Source organism: Phocoena phocoena, chromosome 7 (genome assembly GCF_963924675.1).
Source record: "Phocoena phocoena chromosome 7, mPhoPho1.1, whole genome shotgun sequence".
In the NCBI taxonomy this organism is placed as follows: domain Eukaryota; kingdom Metazoa; phylum Chordata; class Mammalia; order Artiodactyla; family Phocoenidae; genus Phocoena; species Phocoena phocoena.
Window position 1 is genome coordinate 85776311 of NC_089225.1, and position 22039 is coordinate 85798349.

At 37.8% G+C, this 22039-nt stretch overlaps 1 protein-coding gene across 1 annotated transcript in view; it reads left to right on the top strand.

The window, feature by feature from the left end:
- The window catches only part of ADAM23 (ADAM metallopeptidase domain 23), a 162644-nt gene that overhangs the window by 119502 nt on the left and 21103 nt on the right, over positions 1–22039 (top strand). The window contains exons 14-23 of the mRNA XM_065880437.1: positions 617–665; positions 2972–3071; positions 6441–6512; positions 7103–7192; positions 8501–8581; positions 13485–13535; positions 14225–14288; positions 15569–15674; positions 18362–18481; positions 20043–20211. Of these exons, the coding sequence (XP_065736509.1) occupies positions 617–665; positions 2972–3071; positions 6441–6512; positions 7103–7192; positions 8501–8581; positions 13485–13535; positions 14225–14288; positions 15569–15674; positions 18362–18481; positions 20043–20211 (902 nt within the window). The remainder of the gene's footprint in view (positions 1–616; positions 666–2971; positions 3072–6440; positions 6513–7102; positions 7193–8500; positions 8582–13484; positions 13536–14224; positions 14289–15568; positions 15675–18361; positions 18482–20042; positions 20212–22039) is intronic.

Sequence of the window (22039 nt, forward strand, 5' to 3'; positions counted from 1 at the left end):
TGTTCTTCAAGTCTCTGGCTGATTCTTGCTTTGACTCCAGCAAATTGAATTCTCTCCTCTAACGTCCAGTGTGGTCTGTTAGCAGGACTTCAGTGAGGGCTCATTGCATTTGTGCAGTAGAGCTTTGTAGTTCCCAGAGAGCACACAGACTACCGTCTCATGTGAGCCCCAGAACCACTCTGAGAGACAGAGAGATGCATTCACATTTTAGAGGTGGAAACACTGAGACCCAAGAAATGCTAAGTCACTTGCCTATGAAACTCTCTCATCACACAGAACTTGGACTAAAACTCAGGCTTTACAATCTCTAGACCAGGTACTTTTCATTAAACATTGGCACTAGGAACTTAATTGAATTCTCTGAGTTACAAAAATGGAGAGGCACAATTTTATCTCTTGCAGCTGTTGTCTTAGGAAGCAAGCTATACTGTCGGAAAGGAAAAAGAAATGTTGATTTAAAAGAAATAGGTTTTGTTTGGTGAGACTTCACATTCTGTACCTGTCTGACATGGAATTGGTAATAAGGAACTATTTCAAGAGCTGTGATGCAAATTAAAGCTGTGACTTTTGTTGTTTCCCTTTTCTTTTGTTGCTTTTTGTTGTTTCATTGGACTAGAATGTGACTGCACAGAATCCTGGGGTGGCTGCATCATGGAGGAGACGGGGTAAATTTTCATTGCAAATGCATTGTTATATACCTTTTACTGAAATTGTTACCTATAATTAGATACACGGTCTCTCAGGTGCTGGTCTTTTAGGCTAAGCCTTAGAATAAATTCAATAATTCATTGTCTGATCCTTTAAAAAATGAAATGGCTAGTTTACTTTATACTTTAATTTTTTATTTAAAGTTGGTAATAAAAGTAAAATAAAGTAACCACTTCTACATCTATTAACCCTTAAAGGAAGCACATGGTTAAATGCTTCTACGTTTAGTGGATGCATTAACTTTTTAGTACAGTTAGGATAAAAGCTGGGTGTCTAAACTGTCAGTGAAAACCAATTTAGTCAACAATTTATATTTTAAGGAACTCGTAAGTAGGCATGTTTACTGTAATAAAATTGTACTGCATTCCTTATATAATCAATAAAGCTTTTTTAAACAAATTAAGACAGATTTATCGTGTCTAGGTGGTCTTCTACTGATAGACATTTGAATAGTTGCTCGCCTAACTCCTGTCTCCTATTGTAGATCATTTGGAAACTACAGGGTTGCTGTTGCATCTGTGAACCAAGGCCTAGAAACATTGCCCTCTTTCCCAGGGACCCCTGCCCCATGGGAGCCACTGCCGCAAGGCCTCCTAAGCTAGAGCCCACTCCTAATAGATAGAAGAGGTTTCCTCACTCATGTGTCTCTCCCACTTCCTTTGCCCATGCCAGACATCTGCTCAGCACATCACCATTTCTGGTCCTTCCCCCTCCCTGTGATCCCCAGTTGCCAGAAGCCCTGACCTACTTTTACAGAGTCCCTTCCTTATTTGTGTACCAGGAGTCCAGGGAACAAGAGGCGTGTGAGCATGAAGGCTTGAGGAGAGAGTCAGCCATTATGCTTGCTACTTTAGAACACGTGTTTCTAGAAATGTAGTTTAAACTTGAAACCGTTAGCTTTCATGCTCCCCCTCCCCTGAGGCTTCCTACAGACGGTAACACCATTCATAATACTGGTTTTATCGGGAGAGGCCTTCTGTCTTCTAAACTTCCAGTTTCTAAATAGATTTTTAGACTGACTACACATAGGATATAATAAAATTATTTAAGCTTAATTTGTATTTTCTCAAGTATATGTTTCTACATGGTTCTTGTAAGAGATCACTGTCAACAATGGTAGATTTTACCTACTTCCATACACTACCCTCATACATAGGGAAATATAAATCTATTGGATCACATCCTAGAATAAGTGACCTAATACTCTCAAATCAAGTACTATGACAAATATGTCCAAGGAATCAATGTGTATGACTCAGTTTAACCTTGACCATACGTATAATATTCCCCTATGTACTGACACAGTGATAGTAATTTGATTAACTCACAAAGAGGTTCACTATATTCCTGCAAAATCATGAATATTACCGAATAGTATTTGAATTTGAGAATAAGGAGCTATTACCTAATTCTAATTCAGAAGGCGCTTACCCTAATTCTGTTTTGACTGTGTGTATATACACATAAAAACATATATAGTCTAACACATCTCTTTAGGGTTTCCTTGTTTACCTCAATTGTGTCGCTGAAGCCTGCAATACATAATCTTTAATCAGTTGACCCTCACAACTTCCTTCTCCAAAGTAAAATCTAGTAGGTTCCCAAGTTCCTTTTATTCAGGACAGAGGCCGAAAACCCCCCAAAAAACCCTGCTTATCTTTACTGAGACAGAGCGAATAAAAGTGACTACATTTTTTTTAACATCTTTATTGGAGTATAATTGCTTTACAATGGTGTGTTAGTTTCTGCTATATAACAAAGTGAATCAGCTATATGTATACCTATGTCCCCATATCTCCTCCCTCTTGCATCTCCCTCCCACCCTCCCTATCCCACCCCTCTAGGTGGTCACAAAGCACTGAGCTGATCTCCCTGTGCTATGCGGCTGCTTCCCACTAGCTACCTATTTTACATTTGGTAGTGTATATATGTCAGTGCTAGTAACCACATTTTAATATACAGCCTAGATGAAGTTTGGGGATGAACTTTTCAAAAACTCTTTCAAGCCTGAGCACAAAGGGTCTTGACTGCTAAGGAGATTGTAACCTAGCCCCCAAATCTGTGATTTTCTTTGAATTTCTATTTTTACAGACTCTACCACACATACTTACTTAGCAGTTTGAACATAAGTGCCTTGTCAAAGTTTGTGTAGAATCATCTGGATCCAGAGTGATGATTTTATTCTAATTCAAGCGTTTTAATTTTCTTCTCTGATGACTGCTTTTGGTAAATTTTTTACATAATTGATTCTTTATTTCCTCAGGGTATCCCATTCCAGAAAGTTCTCAAAGTGCAGCATTTTGGAGTATAGAGACTTTTTACACAGAGGGGGTGGAGCCTGTCTTTTCAACAGGCCAACAAAGGTTAGTAATTTAGAAAGTGTAATTATTTCTCCAATTTTTTTACAATGGAATTATGCCAAATATCAGATACTTGGCTTGGAAAGCAGGTTTCTTTCCAATCAGATTAATATTTAGTTATAAAAGGCTTTATCATGTTAAAGATTAAGTCTCGTTTAAATGAATTACAAGACTATAGTTTTACTGCTCTGAAGCTCTGGTGTTTCAGTGCCAGCTGTACCTCCTCTTGGCCCTCTCCTCCAAAAAACAAACAGACAGTCCTTCAATTAAAATATCTTTGAAATGTTCTTGTTGGTGTCTTCATTTGCTGCTAAGAGATAGTGGGTTAGATTAAGATACATTACTTTAGCCCATTTCTCTGACAAAAATTCTATTTCCCCTTGACATTTTCTCTAGGGGTATAACTAATTTCTAGGCTTTTCTTACTTTCTTTTCTTTTTTTGGCAGGGGGCGGTATGTGTGGTCCATTCTCCCAGATAGAAAGCATTACTAATATCAGCCAGCCAAAAAATGACCCAAAGTATTTATGGACCCCATAAATACAGGCATATATATATATACATATATGCCTGTATTTATGGACCCCATAAATACAGGCATATATATATATATACATATATGTATATATATGTATATATATATATGAAGAGATATATATATCTTTACTTGGGAAGGTCCACATTGTCAATTGGCATTTCATGAAAATTTATATACACAATGTCATATTCTCTTATCAACAATTCCTTAATTCAAAAATTCTGAAAATTGGAAGTATATTTTATGAGTTTGCAGAAAACATAGTGGACGGTACAACTTATCCTGAACTGAAAATCTTTATTTATCCCTCATAGTGTAAGTATTCTTAAGTCTTTTACTGCACAAATGTTAATGTGTTTGATTATAGGGTGTATACCAGACCCCTCAGGGCTGTTATATAGAACAGGGTAAATGCATCATACTTTTCTAAAATCCAGCAAAGCCAGAATTCTTAAACTCACAGGCTATAGAGCTTTTGGATATGGGACTGTCGACCCATAACATGTTTAGAAACGAAGTTGCTTAACAGGCAAACGGACAGGATTGATGAGAATTAGCAGACGGCATAGACATTCTAACATTGCACATTTCATATTTCTTTTTAAGATACTCCATCATAAGTCAAATATAATCCATTGCTATACAAAATGTTTAATAACTCTGCAAATTGAGAGAGCAGTGAAATCATGTTAGCCTTTTTAAAAAAACAATCAGTGTCTGATGTCGATAACTGTCAGAATAATTTATTCCTATCCCCATAACTAAGTGATACTGCTAAGTTAGGGATGATACTTTGATGCCCGACAGCTGTATAAAATCTCAGTAAGGCTGCAGAAAAAGAAACAGGAATTTTAAAGTGATCTTGCATCATGAAACTCAGCTCCCTGCTTTTCATGGCATCGATCTCAATGCAACAGAAATCTGAAAGCTTCAGAGTGTTTAAAATGGGTGCAGTGAGTAATAATGAATTAATGTGAGCTGTTGACATTTCTGAATTGCAAAGTACATGGCTAATTTTACCTGCCTTGCAGCTCACCAGCTAATTATAAGCATCATGCCTGAGGAAACAACACTGAGTTGTTTGAAAATACTAAGATCTCTAGTGTGTGTATAAGGATCCATCATTAGATTTCTGAAATTGCCTGTGAGTAGAAAGCAACTTATTCGGATTATGTGGAAACTAAATAAAAATACACATACATCTTCAATTTAAAAAATTAGTAAATACGGAATTTTTTTTTTTTTTTTTTTTTTTTTGTGGTACGCGGGCCTCTCACTGTTGTGGCCTCTCCCGTTGCGGAGCACAGGCTCTCGACGCGCAGGCTCAGCGGCCATGGCTCACAGGCCCAGCCGCTCCGCGGCATGTGGGATCTTCCCGGACCGGGGCACGAACCCGTGTCCCCTGCATCGGCAGGCGGACTCTCAACCACTGCGCCACCAGGGAAGCCCTGAAATTCTTTCTTTTTAAACAACATATATAGAAAACATTTTTAAAAGCTGCTATGGATTACAGTGGAATAATTTATATGTATGTGTGAAAGAACTGACTTTCTTCCAAGTGTTGTAGTCAGTGGATGTATGTATGCAGGTTTTATGTGTTATTTTCACATTATCTAAGTGCATCTTTTCTGTGCTCTGGGAACCTTCTCAACTGCCATGTTTGCCATATGGTTTGTGATAGTGACCTGTCTCAGGATGGAAGAAGAGTCCTAAGAATGAAATCGAACAGTGGGTTACATGGGAGTCCTGATACAAAGCACTACTCATGTTCCAGTCTGCCTTCCCCTTTTCCATTTTCTCCTCCCTGTTGATCAAAATATCACAGAGATGAGGACTGTTGATTTTAGTCTTTGGATTTTCCCATGGGGAAGTCCCACCCAAGTATCGTGGAAAACTTCCTTGCTCCTTATAGCAATTTTCCTTTCCTGGAAGTGGAAGGAGGATCAGATCTTTCTTTGGTGGACTCAGGGGAGGGCAGCTGTTCCTTGGGTGTGTGCTGCTGTCTGTCATATATATGGCTCTGAGCATTTGGGTTGGGATGTCCTTTTCTAATCTTCACCTGAGTATAGTAGATATACACAGAAAAATCTTGCCCCAGGTGATGGGAAATAGGAGTGTTTCTTATAAATAATCAGCTGCCTCAACAGCTGGTCTGTAATAGTTTATTTGGCAAGCAAGTTCATAGCACCAGTAGGGTGGATTATTCTAGAAATTTGACTCTACCATTGCTCCCGGAATGATTGAGAAATTTCTATACATCTGTGCATATGTCTGCACATTTACTTAATATGATTCAGACGGTGCAGATTTCTTTTCACTGAGAATGATGGGCATGGATTTCCAGCAAAAGTTTTTTCCCCTAAGTTTATTTGCATTTACTTGATGGCATATATCAGATTTAGCTGTGAATGAAGCATTTTTATCTTCTTGACAGTTTTTATATCTTCTCAGCTGCCTGGTTATAAGTCAACAAATTAGGTATCTGTGAGTCTTATTAGCGTGCATTTTAGCTCCATTAGCAAATACGAAAGTGATCTATTCCTCTTGACAGCTTATTTCTCTGAAAAGTAACTCTAATGGTAGAGGTCATCTCTGGAGCCCACTACCGGAGAATCCTCCAAGAGATAATACCCCATTTAAAATATGTTTTTTAGAAGTGTTATTAATAAATTAAGTGATTCTCACACAGACACATTTGTAAGATGCCATAACAACAGATCACAGAAGAATACCACGTGATAGCTGATTATAAGGCCATGTGTGTAGCCTGATTGGAGTGTTGATTTTCTGTGATGAATTAAAATGGTTTCCCTTTATCTTTCTAATCTCTTTCAGCTATTTGAGCCCACAGAATGTGGAAATGGATATGTGGAAGCTGGGGAGGAGTGTGATTGTGGAATCCATGTGGTAGGTATAAGAGATCTTTTCTACCTTCAGCACATCTACCCAGAGTGCAGAAGAATAACGTTAGTGGGAAGTCTGCCCCATCATTCATTGTGGTCTTAGTGCCTTTATTCTGAGCTCTCTCATCAATGCTTAATCCTAGCTCAGACACGTTAGAATTAATCGTTGGCTCTGTCTGAAGAAACCTAATGGATTCCTCTAATCAAATTCGTATCTCTTAAAAATTCATAGCTCATATTCATCTCAGACAAGTTTTACTAACTCATGAAAATTCTTTCTGTGTTGTATATTAGTTTTGTCTTTGTAAAACTAGATTATTAAGAATACAACAGAGCTAACCTAGGGTTGGGTGCCTGCTAAAAAATAAGCTTACTTTTTGGTAGAGAAGCCCCTTCTTAGAAGATCGTACTTTGCTGAGAAGTATAGCTGGAAGGAATCTATCATTGCTTAAAGTGGTTCATTCTTTCCTAAAAGATTTGCTTACTATTATATACATCTCCTCACATGGATTAGGCATAAGTTACATGTGGAGAGCATGTTGAATGACCAGTGGGTAGGTTTCCTCATTTACTCACGTGAAGTGTTTTCTCTAGGAATGCTATGGATTGTGCTGTAAGAAATGCTCTCTCTCCAATGGGGCCCACTGCAGCGACGGGCCCTGCTGTAATAATACCTCATGTCTTGTGAGTTCTCTGACAGTTTCATCTTTCTTATCGTTGACATATTAGCCAAATATCTCAATGTGTACATTGAGTATTTGTACAACTTGTCACAGACTTGTTGATCGACACTGTACATATTAGCCTGGCGATTTTGCAGAATCAATAAATCTATCCAAATTCTGTGGGTTACAATGATTATCTTTACTATGATTCACTACCAACCATTCTATTCTCTGGTACCTCCCTAAGAAAATATATCTATAATCCTTCCAAAATAAACATTGAGAATTGCTCTACTATCATGAGTGAAAACCAAATTAAATAGTTGAATAGAAGAGGGACAATTCTTGTGGTCTTTTTCTAATAAGCCCTACTTATAACCTTTTTCTTTAAAACACATCCTAATTTATTTTAGACCCTGAGCAGAAAACCTAGTGCTCATGTTTTTACATTTGATATTTTAAATCACTTATAAAGGCAAGAAAGCTAGATAAGGAGGTAATATATGTATGTATGTATGTATGTTTATATGTGTATATGCACAACTTGTGTATGTGTGGACACACAGTTACTTCCATCTTTAGAGACCTCTGGTTAATTTTTTAAAAAAACGTTTTTAAAATTTTCCTTTTTCTCATCTATAAAATCTCTAATATCCTTTAAAACCATAAAAGTATATGATTTAATTTTATCCAACACCAAAGGGATTATGCATGTGGTAATCTAGGCGATTCTAGCTTAGTTTGTACTTGCTTATGTCCCCAACCAGATTATAATTGCTTGAAGATGATGGACTCTTTCCTTCATCTTTTACCCACCCACCACCCAGAGAAACAAAGTGCCTTGTATTCAGTAGGCATTCACTGGCATCACTGAAGGAAATTCATATGAATTAATTGAAATCTGCCTGTGTATATTTAGCTAAAGCAAGACTAATATCCAAGCTAGTTGGTAACTCAGCGCAGGTTGGGTGTGCATATCAGTCTTCAGAGAGATCCTAAATATTTATGTTTTAGTGTTCTGTTCTTTTGTCTTAAGCCACACCAGTGTTTCTTCTTTGCATAATTGTCATCGCAATGTTTCCCAAAAATAATACTCTGAGATAGTGGATTTTGAAATCTGAACATGTAATGCCTTGGTTAATGATTCATGTTTACTACACAGAGTAGTATTTGGGTATTATCTTTATCCTGGAACTATCTTGCTGATTCATAAAAAGAGTTTGGCGGTGGTTATGAAAGGATGTCATGATTGTTGGTGAATATAAGAATGTTAACTCTTTGATATATTAATTAATACTGGTTCCTAATATTGAGTTTTGATTTGCAGTTTCAGCCGCGAGGGTATGAATGTCGGGATGCTGTGAATGGGTGTGATATTACCGAATACTGCACTGGAGACTCTGGCCAGGTATGGCAAACTGAGTTTTAGGTAATGCATCTTACTTGCAAATACATATTGTAAAGCTTTCAGTTTGGATTACGTGTGTGAATATGATTTGGTTCTTTTGTTTTTGTTTTGTTTTGCTCTGTTTTCTAGTAATTTCTAGCTCCTCCCATGCCTTTATTTTAGGAACGTTTATTGTGGCTTTTTGGACCTAAAAAATCTCTTTTCTTCCAAATTTCCCCTTCGTAATTAGTTCCCTTTATATTGCTTATATCCAACGAATTGATTTTTCTTTCCTGGTCCCCACATCTAAAACAGTACCCTCACACTGATAAAGCTATTTTCAAGCATTTTTAAGCCACAAAACCCTTTCTTTTTTTTCTTACATCTTTATTGGAGTATAATTGCTTTACAGTGGTGTGTTAGTTTCTGCTGTATAACAAAGTGAATCAGCTGTACGTGTACATATATCCCCATATCCCCTCCCTCTTGCATCTCCCTCCCACCCTCCCTATCCCACCCCTCTAGGTGGTCACAAAGCACCGAGCGGATCTCCCTGTGCTATGCGGCTGCTTCCCACTAGCTATCTGTTTTACATTTGGTAGTGTATATATGTCCATGCCACTCTCTCACTTCGTCCCAGCTTACCAACAAAATTTTGGATGGAAGCCCAATGTAGAAATCTGGGAAGAGTAGCACTGCTGTGGTTGAAATGGGATTGGGAGCAGAAGACTCCCTTCCTGAGCTCTGTCACCGTCTCGCTCCAGTTTTGAAGCCCTGGCTTCATGGCCCACACACTTTGGCATGATCTTCCTCACATTAAAATTATCACGTTATCATTAAGGTTGCCTTCTGGCATTCCTTCTTTAATTTTTAAACATTTATCTCGTGTTGTTTTATGTCTTTATTTGTCATTCAAATGATCATTTGTGGAGCCCCTGCTCTGTGACAAGCACTGCTGTGAATGCTGGGATATGGGAGGAATTGAAATAGAAAAGTCCTTGCTCTTATGGGGCTTGCATTCTGCTGGATGGAGAAAGGCAAATAAATGCAAAAAACCCCAGTGAGTACAGAAGCATGGCTTCTTCAAGAGGTGGAATGAAAGCAGGGATAGCTGGGGAATAGTGGAAACAAGTCAGAGAGGAAGTCGGGAATCAGGCAGGGAGGGGCTTGGTAAGAATTTTTGACTTCATTCTACCTTCATTTCTTTCTAACGTTATTTCAAGAGCATTTACCCATGCTGTGACACAGTTTTTATAGATATCCTCTTTACATTTGCATGAAAGTCTGCCATGTGGATTTACCAGTAACTTCTACATCCGGTGGTGGTAGATATTTAGATTGTTGGCAGTATTTCATTATTATGATTAATACGGTCGTGAATCTCTATGCATTTTTAAGAGTGTTTCTTGTTTGGAGTTAGCACCTTAGGACAAATTCTCAGGAGTGGAATTACCTATTGCCAGGTAGGGCTTCTGATAGAGTACAGTTAGAAGCCAAAATATCATTTTTGCTATTGCAAATAGCCAAGTTGAAAGCCATAGCTTAGTGTGAGGGCTAAATGGGCCTCTTTATAGATCCCAGACTCAGGCTATAGCAACATGTTATTGACAAAATTGGGCCTGGAATGACCTGTCGGTGCAGAGCCAGCCCTTGCCTTGTATGCCATGGAGGAGCAATAGAGAGAGAATGATTTATGTGAGTAGGCAGGAGAAGGATGGCAGGACCGGGCCAGAAGGCCAAGTTACTCTTCTCAAGTTTATCAAATCAGCCAGCCAACTAACCCAACCGTTCACTCTACCTGCCTGGAGAATCGAGTACAGGAGCAGAGAGTAACTGGAGTTACACTGAGTTCCCCTCCCTGGAAGGAAACGTGAGGAGGGGAAAACAAAGGTTCCTAATTAACCTTTTTGAAGGTTTCGATATGTATCATCTGAGGCTCGATTCAAGTGGATATGGTACAAAGGAATGGTACAGTGAACTCTATCCAGGCTGTTATTCTTCTGTGATTTTTATGCATATCTGTTTTTATATATAAATATGTAAATAGGTTTCTCTGCAATTTTTAAATAATATAGTGGCAGAATGTAAGAATTGTGGATTCAGTGTTTTATGACAAGTGTACTGACATTCTTGATATACCGTTTCGCTGAGTTATATTTTTAGTGTTGTAGAATAATGCTATTTTTATACCCATCATATATGGTTTTGGTTCTGTGTGTTCAGTTCTTTTAAAAGTATAGTTTTTTCATTTCAACCTTTAACTCTTGAATTGCCATAGACTTTACAATAAAGATATTTTTTTAAAGATGTGGGGAATGTGTTTTGTTAGTACTATGAAATATGTCATCAAAATGGGAGTATAGCACACTTCAAAATAAGTACATTTAAAGGCTATCGCACTGTGAAAGCCGGCCTCAACTGGACCTTCCTGCACAGCATAAAACTGGGGGCTCAAATGGCATTTAGAGACCGAATCCAGAGCTCTGCTCACAGGCAGAATAAAGTACACAGATTTATGGTCCCTCTGCTTTAAATATCTCCAGACAACGAGAGACATCCGTAATTTCCTTTGTTGAACATTTCAGTGATAGGCAAGTGACTTTTATTAGCCTAAACGAAGAATAGCTTGATTAGAAATCTTCTTCCATGCAGCTGTGACAGTTTATAACAAGAGCTTTTTTTCTCTAATTAGTGACTCCTACTAGTTTTTTCCTCTTGAAACATCACAAAAGTCAAATATGAAAATTGTTTAGCCCCTGATGTACCTATTCTAGTAGCAACATTTCTTTTGCATTTTTGTCCGGCTTGGTTGTTTTCATCTCGGAGTAAGTGAATAATTAATGTTAGTTGATTAATAAGAAAATGATGGTGTTTTGAGTGGCTTTGGATGAAAGAGGCCCAGGGATCTCTGTTTCTGGGCAGTTGGTCCAGTAAACCAGCTTCTCATGCTGATAATTACATCTTCTGAAGAGTTACCATTAGGTTGAATGAAAGCTTGTATGAGAGTCAGTTGTTCTTTAGAAAGATGTAGAACCAAAGCATTTAATCTCGATGTGTTCCTTCCTAAGTTACTGCTTCTTCGCACTTCTAAATTAGTTCTGTTACCTTTCTGTAGTGACCATGACAAACACCTTGGTGTTGCAGAATAGAAGAACTTAATCGTATCTGTGTGGGTCATTTATTTATTTTCTCAGTCAGCCAATAGTCATTGAGCACCGTCTCAATTATAATTGAGCCAGTTTTGTTCTAGGTGCTGGGGAGGCAGCAGGGACAGAAAATCCCTGCCTGCATGGTGCTCGCATTAGGATGCAGACAAAAGACAAGCAAATACGTAAAATACACGGATCCTCAGTTGGTGATACATGTTATGGAGAAGAAAAAAAATAGGGAACGGGGAACAGAGGATGCCAGCATGGGGAAGGAGGTTACGGTTTTGAAGAGCATGGTTAGAGAAGGCTTCTCTGAGATGCTGATAGTTGAGCAACGTCCTAAAAAAGGTGAGAGAGCAAGCCCGGCAGAAATCTGGGGGAAAGATTGGAGGAAGAGCAAGGACAAAGGCCGTGGGGTGGCAGCATGGCTGGTACATTCACGTCGAGTCAGAGAGTAGGAATGAGGTCAGAGAGATGAAGGTGAGGATGGGGCTGGCACAGGAGCAGATCATGATGAACTTGGAAGGCCAGTGAGTAGATGGGGAAGCCATCAACAGAGGAGCAACATGAGGTGGTTTAGGTTTTTCAAGGTACACTCTGGTGGCTCTATAGCCTATAAGGAGAGTAGAGTGGAAGCAGGGGAATCAGTTGGAGGCTGTTGCATCATCAGAGAGAAGAGAGATGGTGGTGAGAGATGGTGGTGGTGTGGACCCGGCATTAGCGGTGGAAATGGAGAAAAGTCAGATTGCAATTATACTTTAAAGGTAGAAGCTACCAAGATTTGTTCATGGAATAGAAGGAGAGTGTGAGAAAAAGACAGGAACATAGGATGACTCCATGGTTTTGGCCTTGAACAGTTGGAAGAGTGGGACTGTCATTTACTGAGAAGGTGAAAACTAAGGGAGGACCTCAGTGGGTATTGCTATGTTTCTTATTCACTTGCCACACCCATGTATTTTTTTTTCCCTTTTTGTATTTGTTTTGAATGCTGTAGCAGAGCCTTGACTTAATTTTTTTAGCTCTCTTAAATGTGGTAAATGAGACACACAGAAAGTAAAAATTTTAATTTACTCAGGGTAATGTTGGGGGAAAATGAAATTTTCCTTATTTTTCCTTATAAAAAATGATTTGATAAATAGACCTGGAAAAAGAAAGAACTGTCACATCATGATTGCTCTAGTAACAAATCTGTAGTTCAACAGGTCAGAAATGTAATGGAGATACAGCACTTATATTGAGTTGAAGGGCAGTGTATTTCTTCTTTCTCAGTAATGTGGCCTTGAGGTGAGCGTCATGGGTGTCACATGCAAATTTGACATTTTCACAGGGCTGAGCGAAGTCTTGTAAATTAGTTCCTGAACGTGTCCACTCCTGCATAACAGGCTGATTTGTTCCCTTCATTATCCATTTTAATCCCTTCTACTTTTAACTCCACAGGCAAGTGAACGTAAATTATTATTTTAGCCCATCTCATGGAAAACGGAGAAACATAAAAAGCACCCACTGTATGGACCTAATTGATTGATTCATTTTTACCAATAATTGCAGAATAAATTTGGATGACCTACTCAAAGAGTTACTCATGTTTTCCTAATTATAGAGTCACCATGCTTGCATTTTTAAAATACTTATCATAACTTTTACTGATATGAATGTAGCACACAATTCACAATAATAAAATCATGCTTACTTTTTTTTGCATTTTAATATATTGTACACATAATCTGAATATACTTCACATGCTGAGTGTTAACTAAAAAGGTTATATTTTTCAGTGCCCACCAAATCTTCATAAGCAAGATGGATATGCATGCAATCAAAATCAGGTATGCTGGGCTGTAGGTTTTAAATGGGATTTTATAAAAAGATTAGATTTCAAGGTGTTTTTTTTTTGATAAATGTAATTTTGATAGGGAATTGCAATTCAAACAACAGTAAATTATTGCAGTGGTCTTCTAATTCAGAGTTGCTTTATGTCGTATAAAATACAAACATGTTATATTTATCTCTGGGTACAAACTGTCCAGATTGAGGGTGAGGAAAAAAATGTAATGGCTGAAGAATTAGAAGCCTAATTTATTGAGTTGTGACTATCTTTTAATCATTTCAGCCTGTCTCTGATGGAAAAATATGGTAATCTGTTGTAATGTGGGTTTTTTTTTTCCTGAAGCTATGTTATATCCTAACCATTCACATGCAAAAAAAGCTAAAAATCATATTGGTATCACCCAAAGAAATGTCTCAATTTTTTTCTCATAAAATTAAAAAATTTAGACAGTTAGTTGGATTTGAAGAGCTGTACTATGAGGTATGTTTTGTGTTTTAAATTTTAACTGTCATTCTTATGCTTCTCTTAAGATGTTTATGGTTTTTATTTTCACTGTGAAAGTATTAGGGTACCGAATGAAAAAGAAAACAAGTTTGTCTGAAACAATGAAAAGGAGACCTTGCAGTGAGAGTTTTGGGGAAAATGGAACTGGCTGCATGTGCCTCATAACATATGTTCTGTCCTCAGGGCCGCTGCTACAACGGGGAGTGCAAGACACGGGATAACCAGTGTCAGTACATCTGGGGAACAAGTAGGTCATGTTTCCTGCTTGCTGGTCACACACAGGTTTCTCTTAATATTCTTCACTGCCAGTCTTGCTGAAAGAGATATACAGCTTGGGGTGATTAAAAAACAAACAAACAAACAAACAAACAACTAGAAAAGGCTGAAGAGAATGGTGAATCTTAGTCACAAAACCACAGCAAACAACTGCTAATGTTGGGGACTTGTCACCTGAACCAAAAAGTGCCAATCAGTGATTGTGGCTGTGACAGAAGGGATGCTACACCCACCTGCAAAGACTGGGTTGAGTGCAGTGGTCATGCTTATTATCCAGCCACTGGCTGATTTTCTTTGTACCTTGGATTTAACATTCACCCCCTCAAGTTAGCTTTCTGTTCTTTTACCCTAGGATAGAACCAGACTTTTGTTGTTGTTTTTTTAAATTCTATAATTGATTATCTCAGTTTGAAGTGAAGAAACACAAGTACTTTTTGAGATGCAGACAGATAGAGATTCGGGTACATGGTTGCGCTTCTCAGTACATTCCCTACATGTCAGTACACATATTCTCTTCCTGACATTTGTAGTGCCTCGCCAGTGAACTTCAGTTCATGAGGGCCAGGCCGGAAGAGAGAGAAATGGCTCTGCCTTGCTGGCAGAGGCTGGGTCACCCACCAGGAAAAGAAAGCACGCAAAAGGAGACTAGGACCCATGCACAAGTGATTTCAGTGTTTGGCAAATGTCATTTAACTGAAAGATTTACTTTCAGTGCTTCAGTTTTGACAAGGGAAAGATAATAGAGGCATTTTTGTCTTTTAAAAAGGTTTAAATATCAAAATCCATGTGCCAATGTAAAATCTCAATGAGCTCAGACTTTATAATGCCTACTGATATTAATAGAAAGCAGGATTAGGAATGATATTAGTTTTCTCTGTGTCACTTCACTACTTCCTGCTGCTGATTAATCCTACCTCCCACCCTCAAGTCCACCACCAAGAATTGGGAATAAATTTGTCTCCCAAGTTAAAAAGAATGGTGTGTTGGAGTTGTCCTGTCTTAGCTTATAAGAGCCATTGGTTAAATTTTCAGGAATTTTAGAAGCCAGTTGACATCATAGTCTTAGTTTGAAATTAGCCATGTATTACACTGTGGAAATTTACACTATGGAAATTGGCAAGTGCTACAAATTAGGAATTTTTTTTTCCTTTTTCTTAAACACCAGTCATTAAAATATTTACTGGCACCCTCCCAGTTATGGATAGCAAAGAGAACTAAAATTAATTCTCTTTTCTTGCTCATCTCCAAAAGAGGCTTCGGGGTCTGACAAATTCTGTTATGAAAAGCTGAATACAGAAGGCACAGAGAAAGGCAACTGCGGGAAGGATGGAGACCGATGGATCCAGTGCAGTAAACAGTGAGTGGTCAGCTCTGGGAGTGTAGTGAGTGGACTTGGAAACCCTGGTCCAAATGTAAAATGAGCACAAAATAAATGTTACTGATTTTTTAATAAATATTGGACTACTTAAAATTTTAAAGTATGGATTTAAAAAATACGTTAGTATAGCTAGAGGCAAATGGCTATGAACTAAACTATTTCTGTGGTACAGACTCACACCACTTCTGTAAAATTCAGAAAAGTTCTTGCATGCTGTATTTTACTTGAAGCTTGTTTTGAAGAGATACTTTGCCAAGGTATTTTAAGTTAATAGTGGGTTTTAATGCTCTACTTTTGCTAGCAGAAAAGGCCTATGAATGTACTAGTATACATGGAATTCTACAAGCAAAAGATATAGCCTGTATATATAATTTGAGGGACCATTTAAAGTGAAGTAATATATATACTTAATTATTTCTCGAATGTAACACCATTTGATTTAATTAAACATCTAATGTCTGTATTAGAGTTTTGTTTTCCCTTCTAAAAAGTAGCTAGTCAGTGCATATTGGAGGCATCTTTACTCAGGAAGTGAGATACTTTCAGAGCACGTTGGTAGTATTTTCCCTTGATTTGGTGAGGAAAGTTAAAATTGTGATTTAATAGTTTATTAAGGTTAACTCAATGACTTGGATCTATGGGACCACTAAGTGATACACCAAAGCTCCTCCGTTCTCCTTCCATAACAGTGAAGATTCTTCTCCCATTTTGAAGCAGAGCGAGGATTTAAGGGAAGTTTTATTTCTCTAGTTAATGGTCTCTAACGTACTTTAGGAAACTTTGCCATTCTATGTAGTCTTTGATGGTAGATGAGGCCTACCTTTAAATTTAAAGTTAAACCAAAATAACAGAACAGAACTTCCCATCTGATGTCTCATGAGTGAGATATAGATGTTCTGAGCTGTTCAGTCCTCGAGGTGCCAGGGAGGAAATGGGGACTAAAATAGTCAAAATCCATGGGGTTGGACACCTCTGGATTTGATTAGCTTCATTCATTAAATCAATGTCATAGACAAATCTGATCATTTCTCTGTGCCTCTGTGAATTCAAAAAGTTGGGAGGCATTGTATCAGATCATTGCAGAAGATAACTTTTGAATACTTGGCAGTAGAATAGCCAACCACCAATGAGTTAAAGAAAATAAATGCATGTTTTCTTAAACTTTAAAAAACTGGGAAATATAACATAGAAAAGTGATTAATATACAAATATACATTTTGCCAAATAAATGTGAAGTGAACTCTCATGTAACCCCTATGTGGATCAATAAGTAGAACATTCCAGAAATGTATCCTTCCCCCTCACAGTGCCTATGTCTCTCTGCTGGAGGTATTGTCATCCTGACTTTTCGGGCAATTGCTTTCTTTCTTTTCTTTAGAGATTTACTGCCCAAGTTTTCAGCCCTAAACAGTATATTTTGCCTAAAGTTTCAGTAACTTTATATAAAAGGAATCATATCTCAGGTATTATTTTGTATTTTGCTTAAGTTCATTATTTTAAGAGTTTTCCATGGTATGTGTAGCTATTGGTTCATATTTATTGTTCATTTGTTTCATTTTCATTCATATTTATATACCTTGATTTGTTTCTCCATTCTATGTTGATAGACATTTAGATTGTTTCCATGTTTTGGCTATTAGGAACCATGCTGCTGTGAACATTCCGATACATGTAACTTAGCACACATTTGCACATACTTTTCTAAGGCCTTTCCTGGAAGAAAAAATGCTAAGTCATAGGGGATGTATATTTTCAGTGCTACCAGATGATGTGACACTCTTTTCTAAAATGGTTGTACTAGTAAACCCTACCATCGAGAATTTGTATATGAGAATTTTGTTGTACTTCATTCTCACCAATACTTGGTATTATCAGACATTTTACTTTTATGTATTCTGCTGGGTGTGAACTGCTTTATTATTGTGGTTTTAATTTGTATTTTCCTGATTACAAATGGAAGTTAGTACATTTCCATGCATTTCTTGGACATGGATGTCCTTTTTTGTGATGTGCCACTTTAATTCTTTGCACATTTTTTAAGGAGTTCATTGTTTACTTCGCTGGAGGTAGGTGCCCTCATGGTGGGTGAGTCGTTTAACAATGTCGCCTAGGACCCAGATGATTTCTGCCCCTCTTCTTTGTAATGCTTAGCATGTTCAATTTGTGTCTTTACATTTGTGAATTCACGATTGCAAGGCAAATGCAAAGGCTCCACACTCAAAGGCAGGAAGCAGAGGTAGGAGCAAAAGGTCTTCTCCCTGTCAGGCTCTAACCTTTCATCCAGAGCACAGAATTCTCCCCAGCAATCCCTAGCTGCCTTTTCCTCACATCTCAACACCTAGGGGCCGCTCTTACCTCCAGGAGGTGGGAAGGAGGGATGGCTAGGAAAGTGGGTGTAGCAAATGGGGGTGCCATGATGAACTCAGACACCAGTCATGAGCCATCTTTCAGGGCTGGGCCCTTTGCTACCCCAAAGAAACTGTGATCCTGTTAGCAAGGAAGGAGGGAGTCTTCGCCAACCAACAATATCTGAACAAATGCTTTTATTTAGAAGAAAAGGGAATATTTCCCATTTAAAAATATTTATAGACTGAATAGTTTCGATTTTTTCAGTTTGATTCCTCCTGTCTTGTTCTTCTTTTTTTTTTAAAAAAAAATATGTTCAGCGATGTGTTCTGTGGATTTTTACTCTGTACCAATCTTACTCGAGCTCCACGTATTGGTCAACTTCAGGGTGAGATCATCCCAACTTCCTTCTACCACCAAGGCCGGGTGATTGACTGCAGGTAACACATTAAATGTTGGAAAACCTAATGAATCGCGAGAATTACAAATTTAGAAAAATCAAGGGAAATGGTAACTTAGATTTTATTATCACCGTGCATGTTGAAAGTCATTTAAAAAGCAAAGTTATATACTGATTTGCAAATTATATTTGCTTAAAAATTATACCAGTTATTAGTAGGGAGACATTCCTTGTAATTATAATCTTAAAAGTAGAATTTTATGGTATTCATGTTGACACATGATTGAAGTTTTGAGCATTGAAATATGTCACTCTCTGAACACTGTGTGTTTTATTTTTTGTGACAAAAAATAAAGAATTTAAGCTATACTCTATGTAGCATGTGTCTGGTTTAGAAGATGGCTTAATTAATGCCTAATCACATATAGAAAATATACACTAAAATATTATTTATAGCTGTAGTCAGACATTTGATGTCCAGTTATCTGTGAGTACAAGGCACAGAAGATATGAGGCTTATTTCTGAACACTGGGAGTCATATTATATTTTAAATAAATATTGTTCCCGTTAAAGTAGTCGTAATTCTAAGATGCTATGCCCTCATTCAGATGATAAATGTCGTTGCCCAAAAGACTTTTGGGATTTCCCCCTACAGAATTGCCTTCAGGGTCTGCAATGTTTATCCCTAGTATTCCCCAAATAGCAAACCTTCATCTTATATGAGTGAATGAAAGATTTGGAAACATCCCAAAGTAATTTTGAATAGAATTTAGTAAATTGATTGGGTAACCAAATTGGATATTGCTGTCTTGGTCAAATGGTTGCTGATTTTCTGTCTTTTAAATGGCTCTAAAGGCTATTCTAACAGTGTCATAGACAATAAGATCCTTCCTGGAATAAATTTGTAGTCCTCAGATCTAGTTCCTTTGATGCACAGAAGCTTCCTTTGAATGTGTAAATTTTTGCATGTCTTTAGATACAACAACCTTGTTAAATTATATTGTTTTATTCTAAACTAGCATCTTTTAAAAATATTCAGCAAGGTACTTAATTAGTAATTATAACATTGATTATTATTCAAATTCAAGCTGTCCTTCGTTTTGAGATTTTAGAATTATATGTATCAATAGAGAGGAACCGGCTTATTTTTTTCAATCATGAATAGTCCAATCCTCTAAAGTAATAATTTAAAAAATATTTTCATTTGCTATTTATGCTCAACATCTGCCTTTTTGCATCGTGAGACAGCTGAAAGTCTTGAAGAGCTAATGATAAGATTGCTCGTCTTGTTCGTATGCACACCTCTCCCCTAGTTTTAATGTTGGTCTTGAAAACAAGGGAAGATTTAGAACACACTTTGTGCAGATGACATTTTTTTTGTTCTGATGAACTGCAGTGTAATAATGATAGTGAAAGACGGTTTCTTTTATTTAGGGGAGGTGGGGAGAGGGGGAAAGGAAGAGAAAAGTAGAGAAATGCTAGAAGAAATCCATGTCCTCTGACAGCCTCTTCAGTTTCCTAAAGAGCAAACCTCATTCATGCTGATGTTGTATTTCTAAGTCTGGTGCTAATGGTTGTATGGCTATTCTTCTCTTTTTAGTGGTGCTCATGTGGTTTTAGATGATGATACAGATGTGGGCTATGTAGAAGATGGAACGCCATGTGGCCCATCTATGATGTGTTTAGATCGGAAGTGCCTACAGATTCAGGCCCTGAATATGAGCAGCTGCCCTCTCGATTCCAAGGGTAAAGTCTGTTCCGGCCATGGGGTAAGTAGGCATCAGTGTCCAGCCCAAATCTGAAGTTGGAGGATACCAAACATTGTCTGGCATCCTCCAGCTTCACAGTGGTTGGACTTCCAGTTCAGCCATTCTCCTTCCGTGACTGTTGTTAATATCTATGCACTGACTATGATTATTTCCTTAGTATCCTTATCTGCTAAGAATAACTCCTATATGTGTTGATATGGTTTTATTTTTGTTGTTTCTTTTACCACTGGCTATTTGTAGTCACTGCAGTCTCTAGAGATAGCTTGGCATCCAAGGGGTTGGAAGAAAATTGATGTGGTTCCTAAGGAAACTGTAGACCCCATGTGACTGCTTTGTACCATTCACAATAATTTACACCCTCTCAGTAACTGCCTTCCGGCTACTCAACATGCATACTGAGTATCTATGTGTGCAAGATCACACTAGACTAGAGGTTGGATCACAGCTATAATTCACGTGTTTAAAGTTGTACGGTTATGCTTGGACCATTGGCAGCCAAAGAGAAGATGGACTCTCTACTCACAACTGCATGTAGCTTTAATTCTATGCACAAAGTGTTTGGGCAGATGCTTCCTGGCAAACCGAGGTTTAATACTTAAAAGCACATTTTAATAATTATTTAACTTGGGTTTAGTAAAAGAAAAGTAGTTCAGAATTTAAACAGCCTTCTGAAATGGAAAAAACAGACATGAAGAAACTCAGAGTGATCATCTCAAAGGAAGATGCTGCAATGAAGGTAAAAATAATCCAAAATATAGATAGCTAAACAGGTGATATGTCATAGAACAAGATAGAAAGACATAAGAAGCTTATGCCCAATGACTATGATTTCGTGTTTGGTTGAAATCATAGGCTCACTGAGAGGCAGTACAGCCTAGTGATCAAGAGCATGGATTTTGTGGCTAGAAAGAATCCTGGGTTTGAATCCTGACTCTGCTTCTTTCTATCCCAGTGACTTTGGGCAAGTCACTCAACCTCTCTCAGCCATCAGGGTGCTAGTGTGAGTATTAAATGAGATGCTATACACAAAGCACTGAGCATAAGTACCCAGCACATAGTAAATGTAGTAAATATTCAATAATTGCTACAGTAAAGTAAAAGCACTGGGCAGACCTCTCAGTTATTCAGTTATTGTTCTGAAAGCATAAAATTTATTGCTTTAAAAAGGCCCATGAGTCTCTACTACCCCTCCCACTTTTTCATCTTGTTAAAAAAAGGGTTAAATTCAGCCTGTTAATCATAATCATGGTGTTATGTCATTTCAGATTAAAAAGCTCTTATTCCAATAAACCTAAATTCGATTTTATCATCTCTAAATAATCTATCTGCGAATGTATTTCACAGGCAGATGAGGATTTAACCTACTCTGTCTCTAGTTTGTGGATGGTTATTTATTTCATCTAAATTACACATCCGTTCCAGCATGCTGCTTGGTCCCCAGAGGAAGAGAAAGGGACAGAGATCGCTCTAGGATGGTCTTCAGCCTGGCTGACTGAGAGAGGAGTGATACCGCGGGCAGGCAGGGAAGGTGGGAGGGTGTGTGTTTGGCTGGCAGAGTGCCAACTAATGACTTGTGTTGAGCGTGGTGAGATAATGCAGTGCATTGGTGATTTATGCCTCCAGGTATTTAATCTCTGGCAATGCCTTTTAAACCCAGTATCGCTTAATTTCTTGAATTAAGCATATATGTTTCTACATTGTCAGACATTTGTGTACTTAAATAATATCAACACGAGTAATTAACATTTAATTTAAAAACTTCTTCCTTTTATTCTTGATTTTTCTATAATTAACTGAAAAAAACCATCATCCAACTATTGGATCTATA